We start from the raw sequence: 24,731 nt of genomic DNA, 5'->3' as shown, positions 1-24,731 counted from the left end.
TTACGCTGTAGAGATGAAACTGAAGTCTTCAGTGATCGCTAATTTGTCCTCGTATCCACGCAGGATCTCTTTCTTGATAAAAAAATTAAGATGTCTGTGTAGCACTAGACGCAGGTCCTTCACAAGTTTTTTCTTTGTAAGGCACCCAAAGAAGTCCTCAACAAAAATTTCGATGAATTGACAAAGACAGAAAGTGTGGTTTGTATGGCGTTGTTGAGAGGACTTGGGGAGCTGTTTCTGAAGCATTCGATGTAAGTAGGACGAAGACAACATCACACATAATCGTTCTGCCATCGTGCCCTGCATGAAAAAGACATCGATATCACTGGTAAGAAATGAATACAACATTTAACAATGCAACAATTTAGCCCTTTAAATCATCGTAACATCGTGCTTATTTAGGTATTGAACTGCTTTCAGTTAGCATTCATGAGCATTCATATGCCTATGAATGCCAACTTAAAGCAGTTCAATGCTAACATTTATCATTTTCAATTTTCGACTTCTAATGAAGGAAAGAAACTTCATTCTGTTGACATTATTTACGACATTACAACTTTGGCGACATTTATGAGCTGGCAACACAAAGGGTTTCAAAGGCAAAGACAGATCACAACGAATCCCAGGTATAAAGTAAAGTTCAGGAATTTCCGAAAATACAGGAAATATTAGCAAAATCTAATATTTATGAAAGAAGAACAAAGAATGAACAGAAAGTGAAAAGTGTTGTTCATTGTCAGCAAAACGTTGAGAGTAAGAAATTAATTCTGAATGCAATAGAAACGGCATTGAACATTTGGAAGGATTTAAACTGTTAAGGATACTAAACACTTAGTAAAATATTTTAGCGACTGTGCAGTAACGAATTTCCAATGATGGCATTCCACTGCGGTTACTGCATTACCCGTAGGCAATTGTTTATAATCTTAGTTAGGAAATTACAGTTATGTATACAATGACCGCACAGTGTGTTTTGTCATCACAGTCATTTTATTTCAGAGGGTTTTAATACTGACACTAAGAGTTCTTATGGTGTTTGAATTGATAAGCGCTTTGTTAGGCATGGAATTGTTTGTTGACTCCGGTTCAATTGAATTACTTTATACATGTAATGAAACCGGTACTGGCGTTAAGTGTTAATGCCAAACCGACATGTTGGCGACAACAGCTTAGAATCAATATCAAGTATGTAATTTGTATACTTGTATGTATGTCTGCTAATTGCCTATAAAGCCGAAGCTATTGTTGTTTTAGACTGGTGTATAACAAGTTCTGAAAGAATTCTGGATTCTTTTAACGTCCATACCACAGACTAGCTTTAACGAACAAAGCAATGCGTCTGGTCTATCGGTTCGATTTCGACAGAGAATAGGAATATTCTACGAAATCTACAGTTGAAACATGCCAAAGCCCTTGGTTATCTTTATCCAAAATCCCAATTAGAGATTCAAACTATAAAGCAGCATCTGTTATGTGACAGATCTAAGGTGCGTGCTGTGTGAACAGGAAGAATTTGTCGATCACCCAAGGCAATGAAGCAACAGAGATTGCAAAACGTCAGCTTAGCTGCTGAGGAAGATTTTATTTATCGCATTTTCAGACAGTTTGACAATAGTATTAGAAATGCACATGAAAATAAGATTGATCCACGGAGGAAACAGAAGGAAAACACATTAAATGATATCGATTCTATTGCAAAACCAATAACTACATTTGTTTTCAAAGAACGTCTCCCAATAGTCTGTATAATGGCGACATTATTGGCAGATTATTATATACCTAAGGTTCTATTCTTATCTTGGACATTTTAAATTGTCGCTGAATTAAGTCGATTCTCAAAACACGTCCAATGTCCTTAATCTGTCTCAGACAATCTCATCACACCACGAAATTGGCCACCATAGCAAAATAAGTTTAATCATCAAATTTGTTTACATGGTTGTCATATACGGCATTTTTAACGGTTTCGCTTTTGCTTAATTTTAGTTCTGGTTCTTCACAGATGAGGTTTTAGCAGAGGAAACAGCCAAAAAGGCCCTTAAACTCTTAATTTATACTTTAATGCATATATTAACCAAATCTTTAAAAAAAAAATGCTTTACATTTATGTTTTTGTGCAATCGTTTTCTTCGAAAAACTAATTACTTTATTTCGTTACATACTCGATCAAGATTTGCTTCATAGGTCTGTGTTCTTTATTTCAGCAATTGTTGTGTAAAGGAATTATCCCATAATAGTGTATATACGCTCTTTACGTATAAGCTACTTCACTGTATATCTTATTTGGTACTCACCTGTATAACATAGTCCTGATTTTTGGTATACAACTCTATAAGGGTCGCAAATTTCTCTGCATCTTCCTCCATGTAAGTGTTCAGCAATAAGTCAACGTCTCCCTGAAAATAAAAATGTTAAGCTCCTTTAGAGTAAGTTTTGGAATATAATCATTATAAGATATAAACATTTGTTTCCGTTGTACAAGAGAACGTGAACATTAAAGACCTACATCTGGATTATTACTCTATAGCAATGTGATTGAAGTACTTCTATACTATACATCTCAATGTTAATAATTTTGGTTCAGACATCATTAATGTGTAAAATTCAATAACGGCGATCACAGGAAAGATTCGTATGAGGTAAGTAATTTTAGATAAATAAACAGATAAATAGACAAGTAAATAGATAATAATGTTTGATATTTGCCCAGGAATACGATATATCAATTGATTTTATGATACATTTTGACATTACTTTTCTTTTCCATGTACACAACAATTGTAGGATTTTTTTTCTGGTGAAATTACAACGTTGCACTTACCACACAGTCGAAAACACAAAAATACAAAAAATGTATCTTAGTATGGATAAGGAATAAAAGTGGTAACGCAATTTCGTCAAATTTATATCAATTCAAATCTGAATATTTATAAATACGGAATATTCAGGACAAATCCTGATTGAAGATACTGTTATGTGTTGCCATTTATATCGACAATAAATGACATCGCAGAGTATTCCAATTCACTGCTTAACCATATAAATCACCCAAAACGTCCGCACTGATTGGGAAGGCATGTTTAAAACTTTTGCAAATTCTTATTTTTTACTATTGAAATTGGCTGATCTATCAAAAAAAAAAAACATATCCGGCTTCGAAATTTTTGTGTCCTATAAAATGCTCAATCTGTTGGTTAAACAAATATCGAACGAACATCCTAACATTGAATGTTTGAGATTGATGTTGACAGATTAGTAGCTCAATATCCTATTAAAATGAAGATAAATTAGGTTTACAGTTTCTATCCCGATTGTCATTCAATAAATGTCTCGATTGAAATACCGAAAAGCCGGTAATGTTCTCGGGAATATTTTTAGCATTTCACTGTACATGAACGTAAAATTTGAATCTGTAAAATAATGAGAGACTTATGTATAAGATGTTCTTTCACATTCAATCTCAATATTTCGTTCGTTATAATATAATTTCACGGTTATCTTAACAAAATCGAACAAAATTGACCGATTCAATAAGCAGCTATATGACATTGTGTGGAAGTAGTGCTCCTCTCCATAAATGTTTTGACGTTTCTTTCCTTTCGATTGTCTTCTTTGGCCTCCTTGGCTTCCAGAAACTCTATTAACATCCCTGCAAAGTCCTAGAAGAATTAAACAACTGTGGTATAGTTTAACTACTTGTTTAGGTCTGCTGTATCTAACTCTAAAATTGTATTTAAAGGTTCTATTCACTTGCGTGTCTTGTACAATCTTCTACTTCACATGATTATGTATGTATAAGGATACAGAAAACACTCCTTTGCTGGCTGATGTGACTGTTAGTAAAACCGGCCTCTCCGACTCGTACAAACGTTCATTTAACGTCACACAGTAAAGAAGCATCGACTTTACAATCTGAAAAAGTATGAATTGATAACAAACAGATGATATCAGTTTATAGATAGCAGAGATTTCATATACATAGCGACCAAAACCCGCAAAATATGATAATGGTACAGCAAGTTCTATCAATGAACGCACAAAGGTACGGCAATGGTACAGCAAGTTCCATCAATGAACGCACAAAGGTACGGCAATGGTACAGCAAGTTCTATCAATGAACGCACAAAGGTACGGCAATGGTACAGCAAGTTCTATCAATGAACGCACAAAGGTACGGCAATGGTACAGCAAGTTCTATCAATGAACGCACAAAGGTACGGCAATGATACAGCAAGTTCTATCAATGAACGCACAAAGGTACGGCAATGGTACAGCAAGTTCTATCAATGAACGCACAAAGGTACGGCAATGGTACAGCAAGTTCTATCAATGAACGCACAAAGGTACGGCAAAGGTACAGCAAGTTCTATCAATGAACGCACAAAGGTACGGCAATGGTACAGCAAGTTCTATCAATGAACGCACAAAGGTACGGCAATGGTACAGCAAGTTCTATCAATGAACGCACAAAGGTACGGCAATGGTACAGCAAGTTCTATCAATGAACGCACAAAGGTACGGCAATGGTACAGCAAGTTCTATCAATGAACGCACAAAGGTACGGCAATGGTACAGCAAGTTCTATCAATAAACGCACAAAGGTACGATAATGGTACAGCAAGTTCTATCAATGAACGCACAAAGGTACGGCAAAGGCACAGCAAGACAAAATTCAAAGGGATATTACAATGACAAAAGGCAGTCAACATTGATACGAAAATGGTACATCAAAGGCATTGAACACAAGTGATAAGTATCTGTTTCCCTTTTGCGGTGTAATTTATTGACCTGCTTTATTAGCTTATTATAAATATTCATTGTTTAAATTGATCAGCCAGGTAGAAACAAAACAAAATTTGAAAAAGGAAGTCGAAATAACATCGATTTGTCAAAACACGTAATATTTCGTTTGCATGAAAAGTATATATTCTGGTTTAAGTTTAAACTTTTAAAATATTGCAGGAAAATCATGTTCTCATTGTGAGGTCTTGTGTTCACATGATTTTACCTTACGGTAAACGACATGAATTGTCAAAAAATGAAATTTTGAAATCTGCTATGTGGATTATTCACTAACTGATCTGCTTCGCTCTTCCGTATTACAAAGTCAATTAAATCTAACATGGGGATTTTCAACTATTTGTTTAGTTTTTGTGTGTGTGGTTTTTTTTTTTTTTTATTAAACAACGTTTTCTCCCTTAGAACAATTTCCTCTGTGCAGCATTATCATGAGTCCATGTAATGACAATCTGTCTCATCATGAAGACGCCAAGCTTAAAACATCAATATTACAAATAGTAAGAAAAAACGTTTAAATTGGGAAATCTGTTTCAAATTAGTTTCGAATCGCTACAGAATTCCCAGAGCGGCAAATTAGACAAATACGCCATACCTATAGGCATGTGATATAAACAGCCTATATATAGCGCAGTATCATTAGATCAAAAGAAGAATCATAGAATCTATTAGGAATTTGGCAAGACAGACTTTCATTTGACAAAAATCCTTATCTTGATAAAAACGTCATAACTGCATCAGAAAAGCACATTGATCTATTTTGGAAGCCAATGCAAAGTCAGTGCATACACTCAATGGACAATTGTATTGCTAAACATTGCTTTAAAAGTGAAGGAGAAATACTAAAAATCACAGGAAAAGGCATCTTACTACCATGTACTTAAATCAAATAAACAATACTGACGACGCAATAAATGCGTCGTGAATGAGTTATAATTTGTTGCGTATGACCTCAAAATCTTACCAGAAATGCGAGAAAATTGGTAAGTGAAAAAATTGCCGAGAAAAAAAACAAGAAGCTTTAAAGGAAAGCTGGCACTTTCAAGATATCAGCCTAACCTGTCTACAAAAATATTACTACTGTGACATGATACAGGATATTCTAAATTCCTGATAACTTACACCTAAAAAAACTCTCAACACTGGTTAACTTTAACAAAGCTTTGAGTAAGTAGAGCTTAGCGTATGGTAGCATATTACTATACATACATCGTATTGAATACTATTTGAAGTAATATATAGGTACAGACTTGAGACGAAAGTGTTACAAGGATTTAAGTATTTTTGATAATACAATAGACATGTGTATTGTCAGGTTTAGGACCTTCTGCCCGTCATACGATTAACTCATGTCCCTGTTTACTGGAGGTGTCTGATCAATACCACACAGTACACAGAGGACGGTGACACCTGTCTAAATCAACCAGACAGATCCATTATCGTTTCATTGATCATACGTCTTACTACCTATAAATAGGGGTATTATCTCAATCCTCGTAAGAGAACAAAGACAAAGCGCAAATGTGTAGCTATCGGGACAGTGTATCAGTATCAAAAATGGGATTCATTTGAAATACTATCGAGAATATGTATACCGTCGGGTTTTGTTAGCATAAGTAAAACCTAAGAAAACGGTCATATTGTCTAGGAGTGCATTTATTCTATAAATTATCTATATGATTAAGAGCCTTATGTTTGTGAATGTATTATATTGTGACGTCTTCTAATGACAACAACTTATTTACGTTTACCTGGGGGACTGTTGTCTTGTTAGTATATATATATATATATTGAAAAATCATTTTTACCTTATTTTTTTAGATTTCATTTTCCTAATAGATTAACTGCTCTAGCAAACACAGCTTTGCATGTATTCTCGCACTTTATCAGGAGTATCAGTGTAAATGTTTCTTTTGTGTATATTTTGCCCTAGTTTGATTGAAGTGTGAATTTTGATTATATTTACATGTAGGTATTTCCCTGTTTTTCAATGGTTATTTCTTTCTGTTTACATACATCTATTGGCATTCAACCTGCCTATCTAAACCTTTTTATGTAAATTGTGTTATTTAAAAAAATAATTTATAAAATTTTATCTCATGTTGCAAAACATCAAGCTTTTGATACAATTAAGATATTTATTGCTCTTCATTTGTTCTTTGCTGAAAAGTTGCATATTCCATCACCTGTTTGGGATTGGTCTGTTATTACATGGATTTTTTTCTTTTCTGTTGTCATATTCGTATAGTTGTAAAGATTTAGAGTTTAAAACACATTATGCAAAATTCATAGTATTGATTATTGTTTGCCTGAAATAACGCAAGAATAACTATTTTCACAATTTAAGTAAATGAGAGAACATGCACATCTAGCATATGTACAGCCAACACAATAACATTAATTCAATTAACAGAAACAAGATGGGATTTAATTAGTATTTATTGATACATTATATTAGTGTATGATATGCTTTCAAGCTATTAATTAGAAAAACGAACCCTGTCTTTTTGCTGCTGACGTTTCCATCGAATGCCATATCCGTACAGTACAAACAGCATGGGCAAAGAAAACACGGGTAGTCTGACACCCAAGGCACCTATGTAATAAAACAGATACGAGCCGAAAAAAATGAGTTTAGAAAGGTTGTGACAAAAATAATATACAGCATGTGCATAAGCATGTAAAAAATGCGGCCGCCCGCTTTATTATCTTATATATCCAAACGTATTGATTTATTGTCTTATTGATGAGTATTACATGTGATATATTAGGGATAAGGACGTAGTACGGATTTACATTCTTCAATGCATACTCAGGATAGCGTTTTCTACCACTGATTCATATGATACCGAGATTGACATTTTACGTATATTTAACTGAGTTGACATTGAATAAAAAGTTGACATTGTATCATGAGGTATTTGCGTGTAAGTGTAGGCAAGTGGAAAATTAAATCAAATCTAAATGACAATATGAGAACAATTTGTCGTCACGCAAAATGTTTTTTTATTTTTTTATTATTGAGTCATCGTTGGTTTTGATATCTATCAGGACACATGTAGCTGTGTGAAATTGGTTGTCAGTTTCGTGTAGTATATACCACTTTTATATACTTATAGCAAAGAAGATTGCTATGCCAGGAAATGAAAGAACGTACCACGCGTAAAGTAGGAAACAACAATATCATTTCGTCTGAGGGAAACCTAAATAGCCTGTAGATGAAATGTATCATTAATATCGTTTGAATCTAATTTTATTTATGAAATATATCAAAGGGAAGTAACTCATTCAATTTACATTGACATTAGCATAATTTACAAGGACATATTTACAATTACTGTGGATACTTACTTTCTTTTGATTCATCTCTGAGAAATATAAGTATAAAAATAAAGGTGGCTAGCCACACCCCTATTGCAACGAGAAGGATCAGGATTGGTCGAAGCGAGAACAGGAAGTTGAACATCCTGTCATCATTTGTCGGACCAGTCAATGTCTGAAGTATGTTTATAAATTCTCCGTAACTCATCTGTAAAACAAACACATACTTATTAAAAACGTTTTGCTCGACATTTGGGCTTTCCATAATATTTTTATGAACATTGTTAAAACAAGAATATTAGTATTCAGACATATCAGTTATAATATCTCGCAAATTGCGACGTCATACTTCATTGATGTTTCAAGCTAGCTTCCATGAAGACAGAATAAGTAAGATATGATAATAGTCTGCCTGATGGTAACATAGATATTGAAAGTGTTCCACTTGAAGAATTATTGTATAATCTTATGTTTGATTGGTAAAGTGAAATGCATATAATAAAGACGAAATTGTGTTTTTGTAAAGGTAGTTATTGGTTGGTTAAAACATTCAACTACGTTAATGCTGATTGATACACTTTATTAACTGTTTATGTATCGTTAGTATAATCAATATGCTAAAAGACGTAAGCAAGAAAGTCGTGACTTTGAACTAAATATAAATTTTGATCAATATCAACATGACAGATTCTTCTGATACGCTATTGAAATTGACGTCCCCTATCTTCGAATTTACAACGTTTTAGTTAACAAATCGACGACAAGGCATCAGTCTTATTCGTTTAATGAAAAAAACAGGTTACGCAATAGACGGAACTACCATGATTCATAAAAGCTTACATACAAACACTTAAGAATACATACACTTACAAATGTTGACAGGATCGATGTCGTTGAAGTATTTGAAGTACAATAAGATTATCAAATTGTTAATGACACGTCGGCAGTGTTTTATTTGCACTCAAAATAAATGCAAATAGTCTCAGTTGCATGATCAAATAATTGTCCACCAAGAACAACAGTTTCCACTTTGTGATTTTGATACAAAGCTGTCTCTTGGCTAAGTTATTGATCCTATGGATACTTAGACTACTGAACAAGGTCACCAAACACACTCCAAGGCAATATAAGGCCGCCGCTCTATCGAACCAAAGCGTAGAACTCAGTGTAGAATGTTGATTTTGCTTTCTATGTGTTATATCAACTTTTTTTGCTGGAGTAACACTGTTTGATCGTCCTGTGATTCAAAATGTTGGACTACATATTTTAACACACTCCAATAGACTTGTATAAGTTCTAATAACTGCAGACATCGATAATGGGACCGTTTTATTATTTTTAATCAATTTTGGCAAATAGATGATGGCAAGAATGGCCACTATCTGTAAATCTGATTCTATTGGAAACGTCTGATATTATACTTGATATCTCTCCATGTAACAGAAAATATGGTTGATTCAAAAATGATATACAATTACTATCATGCCATGCATATATTCAAAGTAGCAAACTATGGCTAACTTCTGCGAATTATCTTTATATATTTTATGATTTTCCCCTTTCATCATGCACATGAATTTCTTACGAAACATATTCATTTGCTACTTACGTTGAGAGGAGAAACAAAAGAATGTTTACAATATGTGGCATTATCAAAAATGATACACAGATTTGTTGTTCACAAATAGTACACATACGTCGTTGATGCTGTGAAAGTTGCTTTCGGCGTTTACCACTAAGAGTGATCACCCTCCACATGACCCAAATTTAAGTTTTGATCTGTGTCACTTAGAGCCGAACATCAACCTGAATTACGTAATCTGGTCGGAAACAAGAAACCATCCGCTTCCTATTCATATTTGAGTTCTTTATATTCTCGTTCCAATATCATGACTGTAATTTTCCGGTGGATTATGAAACTGCATGAAAGTGTCTGGTGCCGGTGTCATAACCCGTTTTGCCACGTTGCTCATTTGTCATCCTGCCTGCCAAGCCTCGTTTATACTGCTACCGGAAATTCTTCAGAGCTGTCATTGGAATAACGTGCCTTGTGAAATTTGTTGTCATTTTCTGACAGCCTTAAACCATTTCCTATTGTGATTCGTCCAATCAAATATTTCCTAATGACACGGAATTCGTCATGACCGCTTCTGGTTTAAGTCTCATTAAATCTCCAGATAATTACACCGGTCGGAGCTGCTTTATTTTTACACAACATTTCTTGTTTCGTTTTATAATTTAGGACGACATTCTTTGTTGTCAGCGACCTCGCAGTGACACATGACATGGAGACGGGAAGCAAGAGAGACAGTAAAAGTAATCAAAATTTTAATACAGAGCGAAAAAGTCTCAACAGATTTAATTCTTAAAATCGGGTCCGCACATGAATTTTTAGTCTTCAGAGTGACGATTGAAAAAAAAATGAAAAATTTCTTCCTTCAAACGGCACACGTGTCATTGCATCTTGTGAAAACGTAAAAATCGAATGAATAAATCCAGTCCATTCCAGCATCAGAACGGGTATGCTTGCGGAAACACAAAAAGCAATCCGATGATCACATGTTCAAATCAAACGTAGTTTACAGAAAACAGCAAATAACACAATGAAGATTAACAAAAAACAATGGTCCATCTTATCATCATTTCATGAGGACTTTTATCATATCAAGATAAGTTTATATTTGCTCAAAGGTATCTAACTCCAAATTTATATTGAAAGGTGTTATTTTCTTGAGTGTCTTTCGTTCAATTTTCGAAAATGCAAGTAAACACTGCCGTTCGACATTTAGTTCACAAGTTTTGCCGTAACATGCCATGTATACATTCATGCAGATGTTCTGAAATTCATCAGATATATAACAGCTGTGATATATACTGAATTATTTGGTTAGTGTGTCTCCCTTGTGTCTAATTCTTTTTGTTGAAAGATGTTCTTTGTTTGTGTCTTATGTAAATCTGTAACAGTTGTTTGACGTATTATGCATGGGCATGATCGTTTGTCGTTTAATATAAAACCTAGTTCAAAACAAAAACAAAAACAAAAAAGGTACTATTTCACCATTCATACTAATGATAATTAGATGTATTACATACGCTAACACCATGACAACAGAGAGGAGTAGGAACATCGTCATCGTCTCTACAGATAAGTTGCGCCTTCCAGCGACCAACCACGTCTATCTGCACAGTGGCTAGAAGTTGTCCATTCTCGATGTCTAATAATAGATTCAAAGAGAACATCATCAGAGCCGAGTAAACAAAACAACTAACAAACAAACTTTGGTTTATTTTAAAGCTGGAGAGCACGTTTTCAATATTATACAAATATATACAACGAGGCAATTGAAAGTCTAGTGGCTTTAGAACACAACCTTATTAGATAACCATCCGATAATTATCTCGAACAGGAATCCGCTATAAAAGGAATAGAAACACAGAGTCTCTTAATATTGGCAACACAAACATGTGCATTTAATTGTTTAAGAACCCGATACACATAAGCAATGTATACCTTGATAAACACGATATCAACCACAAACAATCTGAAATCATTATTTACTTACTTGTTGGGGAATAGAGGATGCAGCTCATTTCACTACTGAAAGACTCGGAACTTCTCGGCAATCCTTCTACAATGGATAAATAAGTAAACATATATTGTTTTCATAATCATTTTCACTTTTTGAAAATTATTCTATTTTCTGTTTGAAACGTTATGACACATTATTTTCCTACAGAAGATAAATGTTCAACGATTCGAATAGTTGCAGTATTAGATAGTCTCTTGATATCCTGATCGTCTCTCCCCGCAACGACAACTGGGGCTAAGTCTAAGGCGTCGGAATTATCTTTATGTTTTGACGTTATTCATGAAGAGTGTCTTCCTCGAGTTCTCTGCTTTCCCCAATATTTAGACTTCTGATGAATCGTTATTGACTAAAATCAATTGGAGATCCTTACTTTACTATTGTTAAAACAGGGGTTTTTTTTGTCAAAGTTATAACACTTGTAGGAAAATAGTTCTACACCAGATCGAACCATCAACAAATGCAATATAAGAAGTCAATGCCAAAATATGGGGTACTTGGAGTTTTGGTATCGAGAATGAGACATTTATGAATCCATTGTTCATTGACTGCTGTTAAAGGATAGTTTTGTATTACTTTGATTTCACAGACTCTCACGTATCCAATTCTTTTTCTTTATCATTATCAGTCTTCTTATAATTTTAACTATAAGGTCATTATCATAAAGGCGTGCTTTTAATTGCCTTGACCTATTTCGAAAAGGTTTAATTTATAAAAAAAGGAATAAGAACGAATGAAAATAAATCGATTGACTATTTCAAATAAAACCCTAGGATACATTTGTTTTAATTTACATTTCTGCGCTGGTAATTAGAGGATACAAACAGGACATGCTATTTATTTTAATTAAAATAAGACCAGATTGATGATTTTCACAACGTACTATTAAGCAAAACGTTTTGAATAAAAACCGGATAATATTTACGTTAGATAATTCTATAGAATTATTCCGGTGCTATATGGAGAGCAATTAAACTATTTTCTCAGGGCCTTTCTCGACAATGTGGCAAAGAAAGATTTACACGGAGACTCCTGGAACAAGTACAAGGAGGATAACACCCACTGTTCCGGAAGAGTAAGCGCCTTCTGCTTCATCGATGACACCAGCCATGTAAACCTTGACCATCAAATAAGTAATGTCTCGTCCTCAAATGAGAACAAGGTATACAACAACGGAACCAACAAGCAAACTAACGGTTCGCTAACACGTCCAGCTTTATATCGCACAGAGAAAGTAGACCACCACTATGGTAATCATAAAACTTCTCCATAATTTTCGTCAATCTGTATCTTTTGAAACCCTGTGTTACGAGTCTGTCAGTCTGCTGACGACATCTTGCACGAAAATCATGATAATGAAAATAGACCCCTGAATACCGAATCAGCACCACCATGTCAACAAATTATTATTTTGTATCCTGAGAAAACGGTTTTGACTTATCCAAAAGTAGTAAGAGAGCAAATGATACCCCAAATATTTTGTTCGGTCAAAAAGTCGGGGTACAACAAGGATATTTCAAGACATATACGAAACGCACAAGTATAATTTGAGAAAAAAAGATCAAAAGAAAAATAATCCTGCAAAAAACATTTTTCATCCTCTGTGGATTTGTCGTATTGCTCCCTGCAAATACTAGAGGGAGTATGTACTTCATACTCTCTCTATATTTAATGATTCCCATTGAAATGTAGTATGCAGTTCCCTTCAATTATCTATGACTCTTTTTTATTTCGTTAACTAACATAAAATTGATCTCTAATTGAAAAACAGAAAGACAATAACTTACATTAAACGGTTTTTTTTAATTGATTATTTTGACGCTATTCGCTTACTCAACGACTGACATCACAATGGAAAACTTAGAAATAATCCATACTATTTATCTAAAAATCACTCAAGATTGCTCGGCAGAGATTCAGACATTTTTATCTGATATCCGAGGTGAATGGTTCGATCTCTATTGTGTTTCTCGTGGAGCTAACATCATATGTCGATTTGTTATCTTTATAACTTTGGATACAATGTTATGGACCTTCCGCGCGATGTTCGGATGGTACCCAACTGTTACCCAAAGGAGATTCCGCGTCAAAAAATTATGAATTTTGGTATTTTATACAAGGGAAGGTATCCGTATATCAATTTGGATGTTAGAACAAACGAAGTAACACTCATCATACGTTGACGTTTCGCTAGAATTTAAATTATGATAGGTTTTGATTTGGTACTGGTCGGGCAGGTTTCATCGACGGATACACTAGAAATAGTATCCTTCACTTGTTTCAAATGTAAACTGAATTATTTTATTACATCTGAACAATTAATCCAAATTTCACTTATGTTGTGATGGAAGTGCGCGAGGGGTCTATCTATGGACAGAAACCAGAGTACCCATGAATAACCTAATGGGGAGTCAATCAGATGATCTCTTACCTAATCACGCCCTTTTGGGGAATCGAAACACGGATGTCCATGTGAAAGTCGAGTGCCGTGCCATTGAGCTACCCGATCACTTATGTTTCAGACATGGAATTATAAATATGATTAAGGGAAGAAGGTAACAGTATGGGCTTCAAAAAGATCCATTTTTACTAATAACCTTGTTGAAAACTTAATTCTTTTCAAGCTGTCGTATCTGAAAAAAAAATTTCATCGATCACTATCAAAATTCCTCCTGTGTTTCGAATATTCGAAGGTCGTCAGTATTCAGTTAAATACACGATCACTGTCTGTCATATGTTCTCTTTCCCTTCATTCTCATGTAAACGCCGTGTTTTACTTATCCCTGTTGCTTCAACAAGTGACACACCAATTTATCACAAGGAGAACTAATTGGTAACACAAACTGTTTTAGTAAATCAGTTTCATCACCGATATTGTGAGGTATTTGAACGTGCCATAGAGACACGAAAACCAATTAGCTAAATATCGTCCGTGTCTAAATAAAACGTTACAGAAGGACTATTAACCACTAACACGTTCCCTTACTTAACACAGCGTATTGGTGCTGATAAGAGACAGTAAGGTAATGTCAAAATCTCTCTGCACCAAATACATAACATTATACATAAAGCCGACTAACCTAAGAATATGTTTGGATACTTTTGAAATTATAGGACCATAATGCAAACACTTAGATGTACTCCAAAGAAAACAAATGTATGGCAAGAATACTTTATTTTTGTGTTATTGATCGATAACATGACATATATTGAAAGTTTATCACGATGATTTTGACATTCTCTCTGGTACTTTTTCTTTGATTATTTCTTTCGACGCAATATTGGTATGTCTAACGTTACGTTACAAAATGACGTAATGCTCTTTTTCAATGTTATGTGGGTAATGACGAAAACAAATTCCCAATGAAACTACGTGTTCAAAAGGATTGAATTATATATAAATACATTAAAACCAATATCAATATACAGACAGCAAATATAAAACAATGGTTCCTTAACAAATATGGACATCACACAAGCAATCAACTAGCATTAACCAAACATGTGTACAACAATCTGCAGTAGAAGCAGAAAGGGCACTAGTCCCTTAATTAACCTACTTCAGAGAATTGATACCAGCGGTACACGTAGTACACATGTAATGGCATTTGATAGGTGTGCAACTCTCTACTCTAAATTAACATCACTATAATCACAGTCAACAGGTGGGAATTCCCCTGCATCAAATTAACATCTTCACATCCACCGATAGACTCTCTGATCCTACATCAGATATGAAATGTACCAGGAAAACATCATACTTCGAAAAATCTCTCTGCTTTCGAAAAAAAAACTTTTTTGAAATTAATGTGACACAAAAAAATCGCTGCATGAAAATAATGTATATTTCTGTATATTGATCAGAAAAAGAATAAACCCGAAAACTGAAAAACAAGAAAGAAAATCAAAACCAAAGAAATAATTACATTGCATATGATAACTCTGACTCGATACAACTTATTTTTCAAATATCCAGATAACGTATTGAAATTAATTAACTTGACCCATGTATTCACATACTATGATGAGTACCTGAGATGTACCGAGGACCTGGCATTGTTTACGCAGTCTGCTTTTCACGAGGAGACGGTCGCCCAGCGTTACGTAATGCAATAAGGAAGTACTACAGTTGGAGTTTCCGATTTTGTAAAGTGACATTGATGGTTCACATGACACTCTTTCACATTTCAAACGTCATATTGCACGACTTGTTGCGCTTCCCGTGATAGAATGGTTGTTACGCTGACGTTAATATTATTGACACTTACCTGTTTTTTATTGGAACATTACAATCGTAGTAAAAAAAGACTTCTATAATGAAGGATAATCTGGATGAAAGAATGAATTATACATAATGTAGATAAATATGTGTAATACTTTTTCATCGTGTTTTAATGCGAATCCATAGTTCACCGTATAATGTGTTTGAGAAATGAGTTGATGGATTTGGTGTTACAAAATGAAGATAAAATTACAAGTGATGTCTCATTTTTTTTTCATATTTCTAGATTTTATATGCTTCACACACTTACCGCTCTTTAAATGCCGGACCAGACATCTGAAAAAGTCACTTTCTCTTGCATCCAGAAAGCCTAGATTTTGAAGTGGTTCTGGTATGGAACATTCCCTTAAAAGCACAGTGAGCATGCGCTGTCTATACAAACTGCACTGTGTTAAGTTTTGAAGTACATCCTGGAATTCAAACCATGTTGATTTCACGTAATGTCTCGTGAGAACAACTACCACACGTTCGCTCAACATGGCGGCACATAATTCGTTTGGTAAAAATTTCGGTTGTGGTTGGTTGGAATTCCCGCCACTGTAGTAGCACCTGTAGTTGTAGGGTTCTGATTGGAGCCTGGTGACGATATCGAATACCCATGACTGGTCTTCCGGGGAATGAGAGAAGAACACGTGATAACGATACAAATCCTGAAGGGGTGGCGCAGAGTAGATGACATCTACTTCCAAACTCTCGGTATATGTTATGGAATCATCACAAGTGTTAAGGTTGGAGTAGACGTCATTCTGTGATAAGCATGATGATGTCAGTGCATCTGTTTCACCTTGTAAACTAGACGAGTCATATTTGGATTCGTTCTGCACCAGGGCCGCATGGTCTAGAAAGACAAAACAATAGAAGAATTAGTTTCATTGATAAATGAATTATTATAATAAACATCTATAACCCAACACTGCTTTGAATACATTTGACATCAGTGAATTTGTTGTTGATGGATTTGAGTTGACGTGTGCGTGAAGTAGCGTCTTGCTACTCAAGTTAGCATCACCCGAGAGGCATGTCGTCTAAAACGATTTTGGTAAAGTTACATCATTTAAGGACACAAGGACTCAGAAAGTCTGAGATCTCAACTTTCTCAGAAACACAACAACGGTTACAGATAAACACCTCAAACCTTCGCGTGGCACTGGATATCTGTAAACAAAGCGGTTGACCCCTATTCTGGATACAATTTCACCGAAGAACACGCACATATAAGATACAAAATAAAGAACAGGTAAAACAATGTCGGAATCAAATGCTATTGATTAAATAAATATTTTCTCCTTTCCTTCTTGACATACAAATATTCTAATATAGATATAACCAATGGAAAGATAAATATGATTTTTAGCCATGATTTTCTCATATGATCAATTTATTCAACGAGAAAAAATTCCTATCAAACTACTTAATCGTAAAAAGCAGGTTTTCTGAGTTTTACGAATTGTCTTCACCTCCTTTGCATGTATTGTTATCAGGTTCTCAATAGTTCTGTTTAATTAATAACATTGTCGTTCGCTTTTTTCAGTTAGATTATATTATCAATTGATGCCTACACATATTTACGGCCATGTATAACAAAGACATTTTCAATGTAAACCATATTCCCACATCAGACATGTAGAAATTTATTTCTATATCAGATAATGGACTGTTTGTTAAATACTGCTCCATCATATTCATAATGAAAGCTTTTAACATGAATTCGGAAACCACTTTTTCTTCTCATTTATTTTGCTTTCATATGTCATACCGTTAAAACTATATGATGATGTGATATAAAAATATGTTGTTTCTGCTTGTCCTAGTGTCAGACTTGATCTCAAATTCTGAATTATGTCTGGCATTGTTATCACTACATGTTGCATAACTTTTAAGTGACCTGGAAGGATTCATGTGTGCCTAAAATACAAGTGTCGTCAATAAGACAGAATGCTCCTTTGTTACATGAGGTTTTGTTTTCCATGTACCTTTCCAGACGCTCGGCGTAATCAATATTTTTTTTCAAACATGTATATAATAGATATTTTTAAAACAATATCATCGACAAAATCAAAAAGCAGTAAGAAAGAATATAGCAAACCTAGACCACTTTAACGGCCTCTTATCTCAAAGTGGTATCGATTGATATATTGCACACCCTGAAAGCCTGTGAATATCTCTGATCATGTGGAATTCATTTCACTTTTATGGGCATATCAGTCATTCATTAACTTGGAATTAATACACAATGGTATACATATATTTCCGTACAGCTGACATACTGTAAAATCATAAATTTTCGTGGGGATAGTATTTTCATTTCTTTCGTAGGTGCTCTTAGTCCACAAAATTCTATGTTCATGAACTGTTTACAGAAGTGTTACGTATAAGAAGATTTATTGAATATGTTTTTCACAAATTGAAATGTCCATGAAATATTATTTTCAAAAATAAGAAAATTGAACCCGTGAAAATATGTTTTATCTTTATACACAGTTTTTTGACATATACTTAATTCTAAATCCTGAAAGGTATTTATTTACGTTCTACAGTTTTGTTAAAGTTAGTGTTAATGTGAGCTAAATAAATGTTTATACAAAGAATATTATTTGCGTGTTCTTCACAGATTTCGCAAGATATATTCTTGGCATCAAATTGTAAACGTTTCGAACCAGAGTGGAGCAAACTTTTCAATGCGTGAATTGGGTACAATCAGCGCTGTTAAAGCACGAATGAATGTCATTGGTTATTTAGGAGACATGACATAAATATTGTCTTTTTCAATTTGACGATCCCTTAATTCATACTTAATATTGAAATACTTGTGACCAGATCGCCACAAGTGATTTCAGATTGTTACAGAAAGTTTGATTTTATGCCAAAAAAATTGTATTGGGAAAGTTCGTTTCATAATATATTATCTGCCTACAGAGTAAAAACAAGAAGTCGTTCAGAATTCTTCTAAAGCAGGTTTTACGACGTTTAGAATGCCTTGGGATATATTCACACCTACAAAATAATACATCTCAATAAAGTCGGAAGAAGTAACACATTAAAAAACACAATCATGACACATATATAATCGTTTGTCATCAGTGATCAATTGCAATTACAGTTGAATTGCATGAATATGCATTTTAACACCAAATGAAACTAGAACTAACATCATTTTGACACACAATCAAATGCGAAATGATCAAAGTTGATTATCTAATGTTTTCTGTGTTATTTATATGTCTTTTTTATAATCATATGTACAGAGCAATAGTACAATTCTGCGCCAGTAATGTCATTTCTGTGTTATACGACTGTTATTGATGTAGCCATTGGATTTTCATTTCCAAATATTCTCTATTGGCATCTTTCACCTAAAGATGCTCTGTTTTGATACAGGAAACAGCTTTACGGCACTTCCCAGTCATTACAGCATTCAAACCTATTAACAAGATATCACTTCAAAACTAAATTAAGCAACAACTTCGAGAAGATAATGGAATAGGGATTTGAGTTCCTTGAACATGCAAGTTATTTGGAAATATTTTAACATCGTGATTCGTGATAAGAAATATTGGCATTTCACATTGAATTTTTCGAAGCAATATCAAAGCACACAAATGAATGATAGAAGTTGCATCAATGAATTCCACGCTTAAACAAATAGCTAATAGTAGCATGATACAAAACGACAGCAGGAGGTTTGCAGGCTTGATGATTAATGTCGATTTACACTTTTAATTCACACCATAACAATGTAAAATAGATCCGTTTTAGTGAGAATGAGAGCAACCTTTTAAGAAGAACTAATACACGTGCCTTCTCTTCCACATTTGATACGAAGTAAATCATTTTTTTGGCACACATAAACTGTGTACTAGAGAATTTGTAATAATATCTCGCAGTTCTGTGAAAGGATGCAGTGCATTATTTGTTCAAAATTGATGGCATCAAAACAATTTCATTTCATTGTGTCAAAGCAAGGGAAATAGCTTGAAGAGAAAAGCTTCTTACATTTCATATAGGAATTTATAACACTGTCGAGGAATTTTCAAAATGAAAATAAATTTCTTGTTTCATAAATCCCATATAATCTAGAGGAAGCATACCGCTGAAGATGCAGCAAAGCAGGTTATTTACTATGAAAAGTTTATAACAGATTTTCCATGATTTTGGCAAACGAAGCTTCGTAGCCGAACTTCGATTGATAATTTTATTGCCATTATGGTATATCAAAAAGCCTTTAGAATTACAAACATCATGTTTAAGTGTAAATTTAAAGTATGGTGCAAGAATTTAATCTGGTAGTAAAAGGATGAGGATTAATTGGTTTTGTAAAATAATGGAATACGAAAGAATTTAAAGCATTCGGAAGAGAAAAAAATCCAGGAAAAAAACAGACAGTATGAATTGAATACAATATAAGGAACGTCATAACGTGGGTCCAATGACTCATTTCTGTAATCTTATATGAGATGATTCTACGCATTGAAATGCAAAATGTACAGCAGATTTCGTTCGATTTGTCAATCCTTTTGCGTTTTTTGAAGCAAAAAGTTTTTTTTTGTTTAGTGCTTCACTTTTATTACAATGTTTAATCATTTGAATAACTGAAAATCGACCATAAAATCACATTGATTGCATGCAAATCCTTCATGCTATTTCATTATACCATTATTATGTAACACAATTTTAAAATTGTCCATTTACATGACAAAAACCCGCAAGCATTTCACTACCACCGAACGATAACGTTATATACACTCGAGAACAGCAGACCGTCTCGCCCACCTTATTCATATCCGCTGCCGTTAAGATAGAACTACGAGATTGTGCATTTCCCGAAGGCCCGAGCATTGTGTGTTATCTTCTCTCCATCGTGCTTCAACAGTAAGTGTCCGTTAGCATGTCGGCATCAGAAGACGTCTTACTCTTCATTCCCATTAACCGTATAACGCCTCATTCACGTTTCGCTTGTATGTATATTTGTTCTTCATATACTTTCTCTAATTCCAAACCAATTTATAATTGTTGTCAATAATCCGGTACAGATTTTGAGAACATAAGATCACTAAAATTGTATGTGATTTGTAAGTCGAATAATGTCAATCAAACCGAAGACGCTTCTCTCCGGAACACCTGGTCTTATAATGCAAGTTTTTTAAAAAGATTTTGTGTAAATTTTCATTTGTTTAAATGTCGAAATCACTTACTAAACAGATTACAGGGTATGTATTAATGGTTGGGAGTCCACTGACATATTGCATATTCCGAATATTGCAGAACGCTAATTACATGTAGAACTTAACATTTAACACAAAATGGACAATAAACTCTACAAAGGGAAAATAACATTTTTGCCTCTGTTGACCAAAATAGTGCTTCATGTATCAAGGTTTCTAAAACAAGTGAATCAAACATCAATATATGCGACAAAAACAAACGCGTTTGTGTATAAAAAGCGCATTACGTACGGTAGGATGATTTTGCCGCAACTACAAAAAATTGTTAAAATTTCACGTCACATATACGAGATATGAAGAATCAAACATATCAAGTGCTAAAATAACCAGTTAAAACGTTAAAAATTATCGACCTATAATTAAGATGCAAACAATGAGGAAGTAAAACATTACTTTCTCATGTTAAATAACTGTGTAGTGAATACTTGGCAAACAGAAATTTTGAATGAAAATATCTACAACAGTCAATAAAAAGTTACTGAAAGTTAGAAAAAAGCAAGAGAGACATCGCCCTTAACGGTCATCTGACAATCAATGAATGGAACCACAAACCACAGAAATTGCAGATGGCGGTCTGACAAATGTGACCAATTTGAATTTTGAACTCATAATTGGTCATTTCTATAAATGAAATATAGTTGCGCGATCATGATACAAAATGGGAACTGTGGTTGAAGTTTTGATCAGCTAAAATTACGACATATCATCTCTTTCTTTTCTTCAACAAATCAAACTCCAAAGGTTGTTGTCAATGGTGTGAATGAAACTTGAGATGATGTTCCAAACCAACTTTGGTTGAAATTCATTCAAGCATTAAGATATAGTAGCATTTTATGGCACAATATTGTCTAACTCCCCCATTACGAGTCCCACTGCCTCCACGTTCTAAAGGATCAAATCAACTTTCTAAATCTAGGAAATGATAACACACTTGCATTAATGTTTCAGACCCACTTTGGTTGCATGCATTAAGAAGGAGTAGCGTTTTGAAGCAAAATGTTGCCCTTTTTGAGCCCCTATCCCAGTCACTTAGAATGGAAACAATTTTTTGAATTAATGAAATAATTGCCTAATTTTAATGACAAATCAAGCCAAATCTTGTTGAAATCAAGAGTGGCAGAAAGGAGAAGTAGGGTTTTAAAGATAATTTCAGCACCTACACCTTTGGGGCCTCATCCCTCGACCGCTAGGGGACCGAATCAAAATTCAGAATTTAACAAAAAATAACCCTCACACAAATAATGCATCAGACTGAATTGGATGAAATCCACCAAGGTTTGAATGAGGTGTAGTGTATCAAAGTAAAAGATTACAAACGACGCACGACAATGGACGAAGCACGATGGTTATAGATCATCTAGATCATTCGGGTCAGATGACCTAAAAATTGTTGAGACTTTGTCGGACATCTGCTTGACGTCAAACCAAGTAGAGGACATCCCATCCACTTAAACTCTCTGCAATTTAAGATTCCTACGGCTTGAAAACCACATGAGAAGCTGGAGGTCATTACTGACTTAATCAAACGTTTTTGAAAAAGTCAGTATGAATTAAAGATTTGGATTTAATTGACAACCTGCATTAATGTTCATTACAATTGAGGAGATCTATATACATAGAAACTTCCTACGTTTATCATATTTAAGATTAAATTGAATAAGTGAAGTAATTCCGCTGTTCATTAGTGCATTGACAAGCATATCAGCATTATAGAGGCAGTTCAGCTCATATTTGACAAAACAATAACAATGATCGAATAAACGTGAGATTTCAATTAGAAAGCAGAGATAAAAAATATGCTTTGCTAATGCTTACACTGGCTAGCACAATGCGATAGAATGTGCTCTTTTTGATGAAAAAATACCTTTCTTTTGAAAATTTAAGGTTTTTTTTATAATTTACAAAGTACTTTAAGAAATAATTGGAATGTTTTGTGAATTGTATTGAGTAATAAACAAGATAATGTACTGCATAGAAGTTTCAGCTAAATGAATATTGATCACGATCGTAGAATGCGCCTAAATCAAATGATAAACTAATGGTGCACAAACATTTGTAAATCATTTTGCAATTTAATTTTCATGATCAAAGTGTAACCTATTGAAATATGGCGCTTGCAATTTTCGTAGGCGATGATATGCCGTTACACATATCAATCAAATACTAGATTCCTTCTCTTTTTATATGACTAGTATTCAACGAGAAACAGGAGTAAAAATAATGCATGAAGCAACAAAGAGGTAGAAAGAAGACGAGGTGTTATCTTTTTGAAGTCAGTGTTATCGAAATGCACACGCTCGTAAATAAATGTCTTTTTCTCTGATGGTCTTGCATTTCAGGAATGGAAATGCCAAAGGCTTAGTGTTTAATGTGATAGATTGAAGGCTTAATGTATTACTTATCACACAGAGCCATGAAAAGGTGTTGAGCTACGTAGCATGATCCAATCTCATTGCATAATAAACACAATTACTTATTGGTGCATTTAACACGATTGAACTTCCTGTTTGTCACTATGATGTTCCAAAGGAAATCTGTGAACGTATTGTGTTTCTGCTCAAAATGTGTCAATGTTATCTTGCATGATATCGAAGTTGATGAAAGAATGAACATAGAAAAGATATAAATAGAAACTATCCAAACTGACTCTATGTTCCGTATTCGGCTTTGGTTCCGGTAACTACTGAATCTCATCCACTTCATCTGAGTCACCAAGACGCATTGATGTTAAGATTTGTCTAATGGTCTCGGACAATACATCGATATCTTTATATTCATTTATAGATTTGTCTTTATGTTCTATTATAGTTTTTACATTACTGCAGCAGTATCTCTCCCTAATAAAACGAGACAATATTGTTCACTACTTTCTCTACAAATCCACATACCCTGTAAACTTACAACGTCACTACATTTATACATCAATGCTCAAAATGTATCCAACAACAGATTAGGAAATGTATAATGTATGTACAGGATGGTAACAAGTTGAAAAACAACGACAAATTACAAAAAAGAACAATACTTTTCTTGCATTACGAGTTTCATTAAAAATCTCCTATTATAAACGTAGAAAATACTTGGTGAATAATATCCAATCTGTGCTGAGGTAAACATCGAAAACAGATGTAAAAAAAAGAAAAAAAATTGTGTGATTGTTACGTTTTACTGCTTTCTTCTTCCACCTTGAACATTTACTATTTGGTTTCTTTATCAACTTCGTGTATGATACAGCCATATTCGATAAACAACGACGTCTGCCATCAGAATTCTGCGTAAATAAGTGCTCACGTGGCGTTTTTATGTTTCAATCTCATCACAATTGGCAACAGCTCGTGCGCTGTAAATATAATTAAATTGGTTGATATTAATGAAGATGTTACGAATTGATATTTCTATATAAAAAGTACAGCGCAAGTTGAATATGAAACAACAACTGAAAGCTTAACAGATATAGATATACACCATAAATCCAACAGTTACTACTGCAAACTATTTACGAAATGTATATATATGACTACA

At 34.0% G+C, this 24,731-nt stretch overlaps 1 protein-coding gene across 1 annotated transcript; it reads right to left on the bottom strand.

Moving 5' to 3' along the window:
* Nucleotides 1-24,447, bottom strand: LOC132556950 (uncharacterized). Its single transcript, XM_060221414.1, has 10 exons — nt 24,372-24,447; nt 16,238-16,825; nt 11,682-11,747; nt 11,212-11,333; nt 8,149-8,326; nt 7,296-7,393; nt 3,805-3,912; nt 2,822-2,857; nt 2,295-2,396; nt 1-300 (listed from the first exon to the last, which is right to left on the bottom strand). The coding sequence occupies exons 1-10, from the start codon at nt 24,445-24,447 to the stop codon at nt 1-3; spliced, it is 1,674 nt and encodes a 557-aa protein (XP_060077397.1).
* Nucleotides 24,448-24,731: the final 284 nt, after the last annotated feature.

Source organism: Ylistrum balloti, unplaced genomic scaffold (genome assembly GCF_031769215.1).
Source record: "Ylistrum balloti isolate Yb309-2 unplaced genomic scaffold, AGI_CSIRO_Ybal_v1 Utg370612, whole genome shotgun sequence".
Taxonomy (NCBI): domain Eukaryota; kingdom Metazoa; phylum Mollusca; class Bivalvia; order Pectinida; family Pectinidae; genus Ylistrum; species Ylistrum balloti.
This window is presented reverse-complemented; position numbering and strand designations above follow the sequence as displayed.

Coding starts and splice junctions, on each gene's coding strand:
- LOC132556950 (XM_060221414.1), bottom strand. CDS start 24,447: ATGGCTGTATCATACACGAAGTTGATAAAGAAACCAAATAGTAAATGT. Junction 11,334..11,681: donor CATCCTCTATTCCCCAACAA/GTAAGTAAATAA, acceptor ATCTATTATTAG/ACATCGAGAATGGACAACTT. Junction 8,327..11,211: donor TCTGTTGTCATGGTGTTAGC/GTATGTAATACA, acceptor TTTGTTTTACAG/ATGAGTTACGGAGAATTTAT.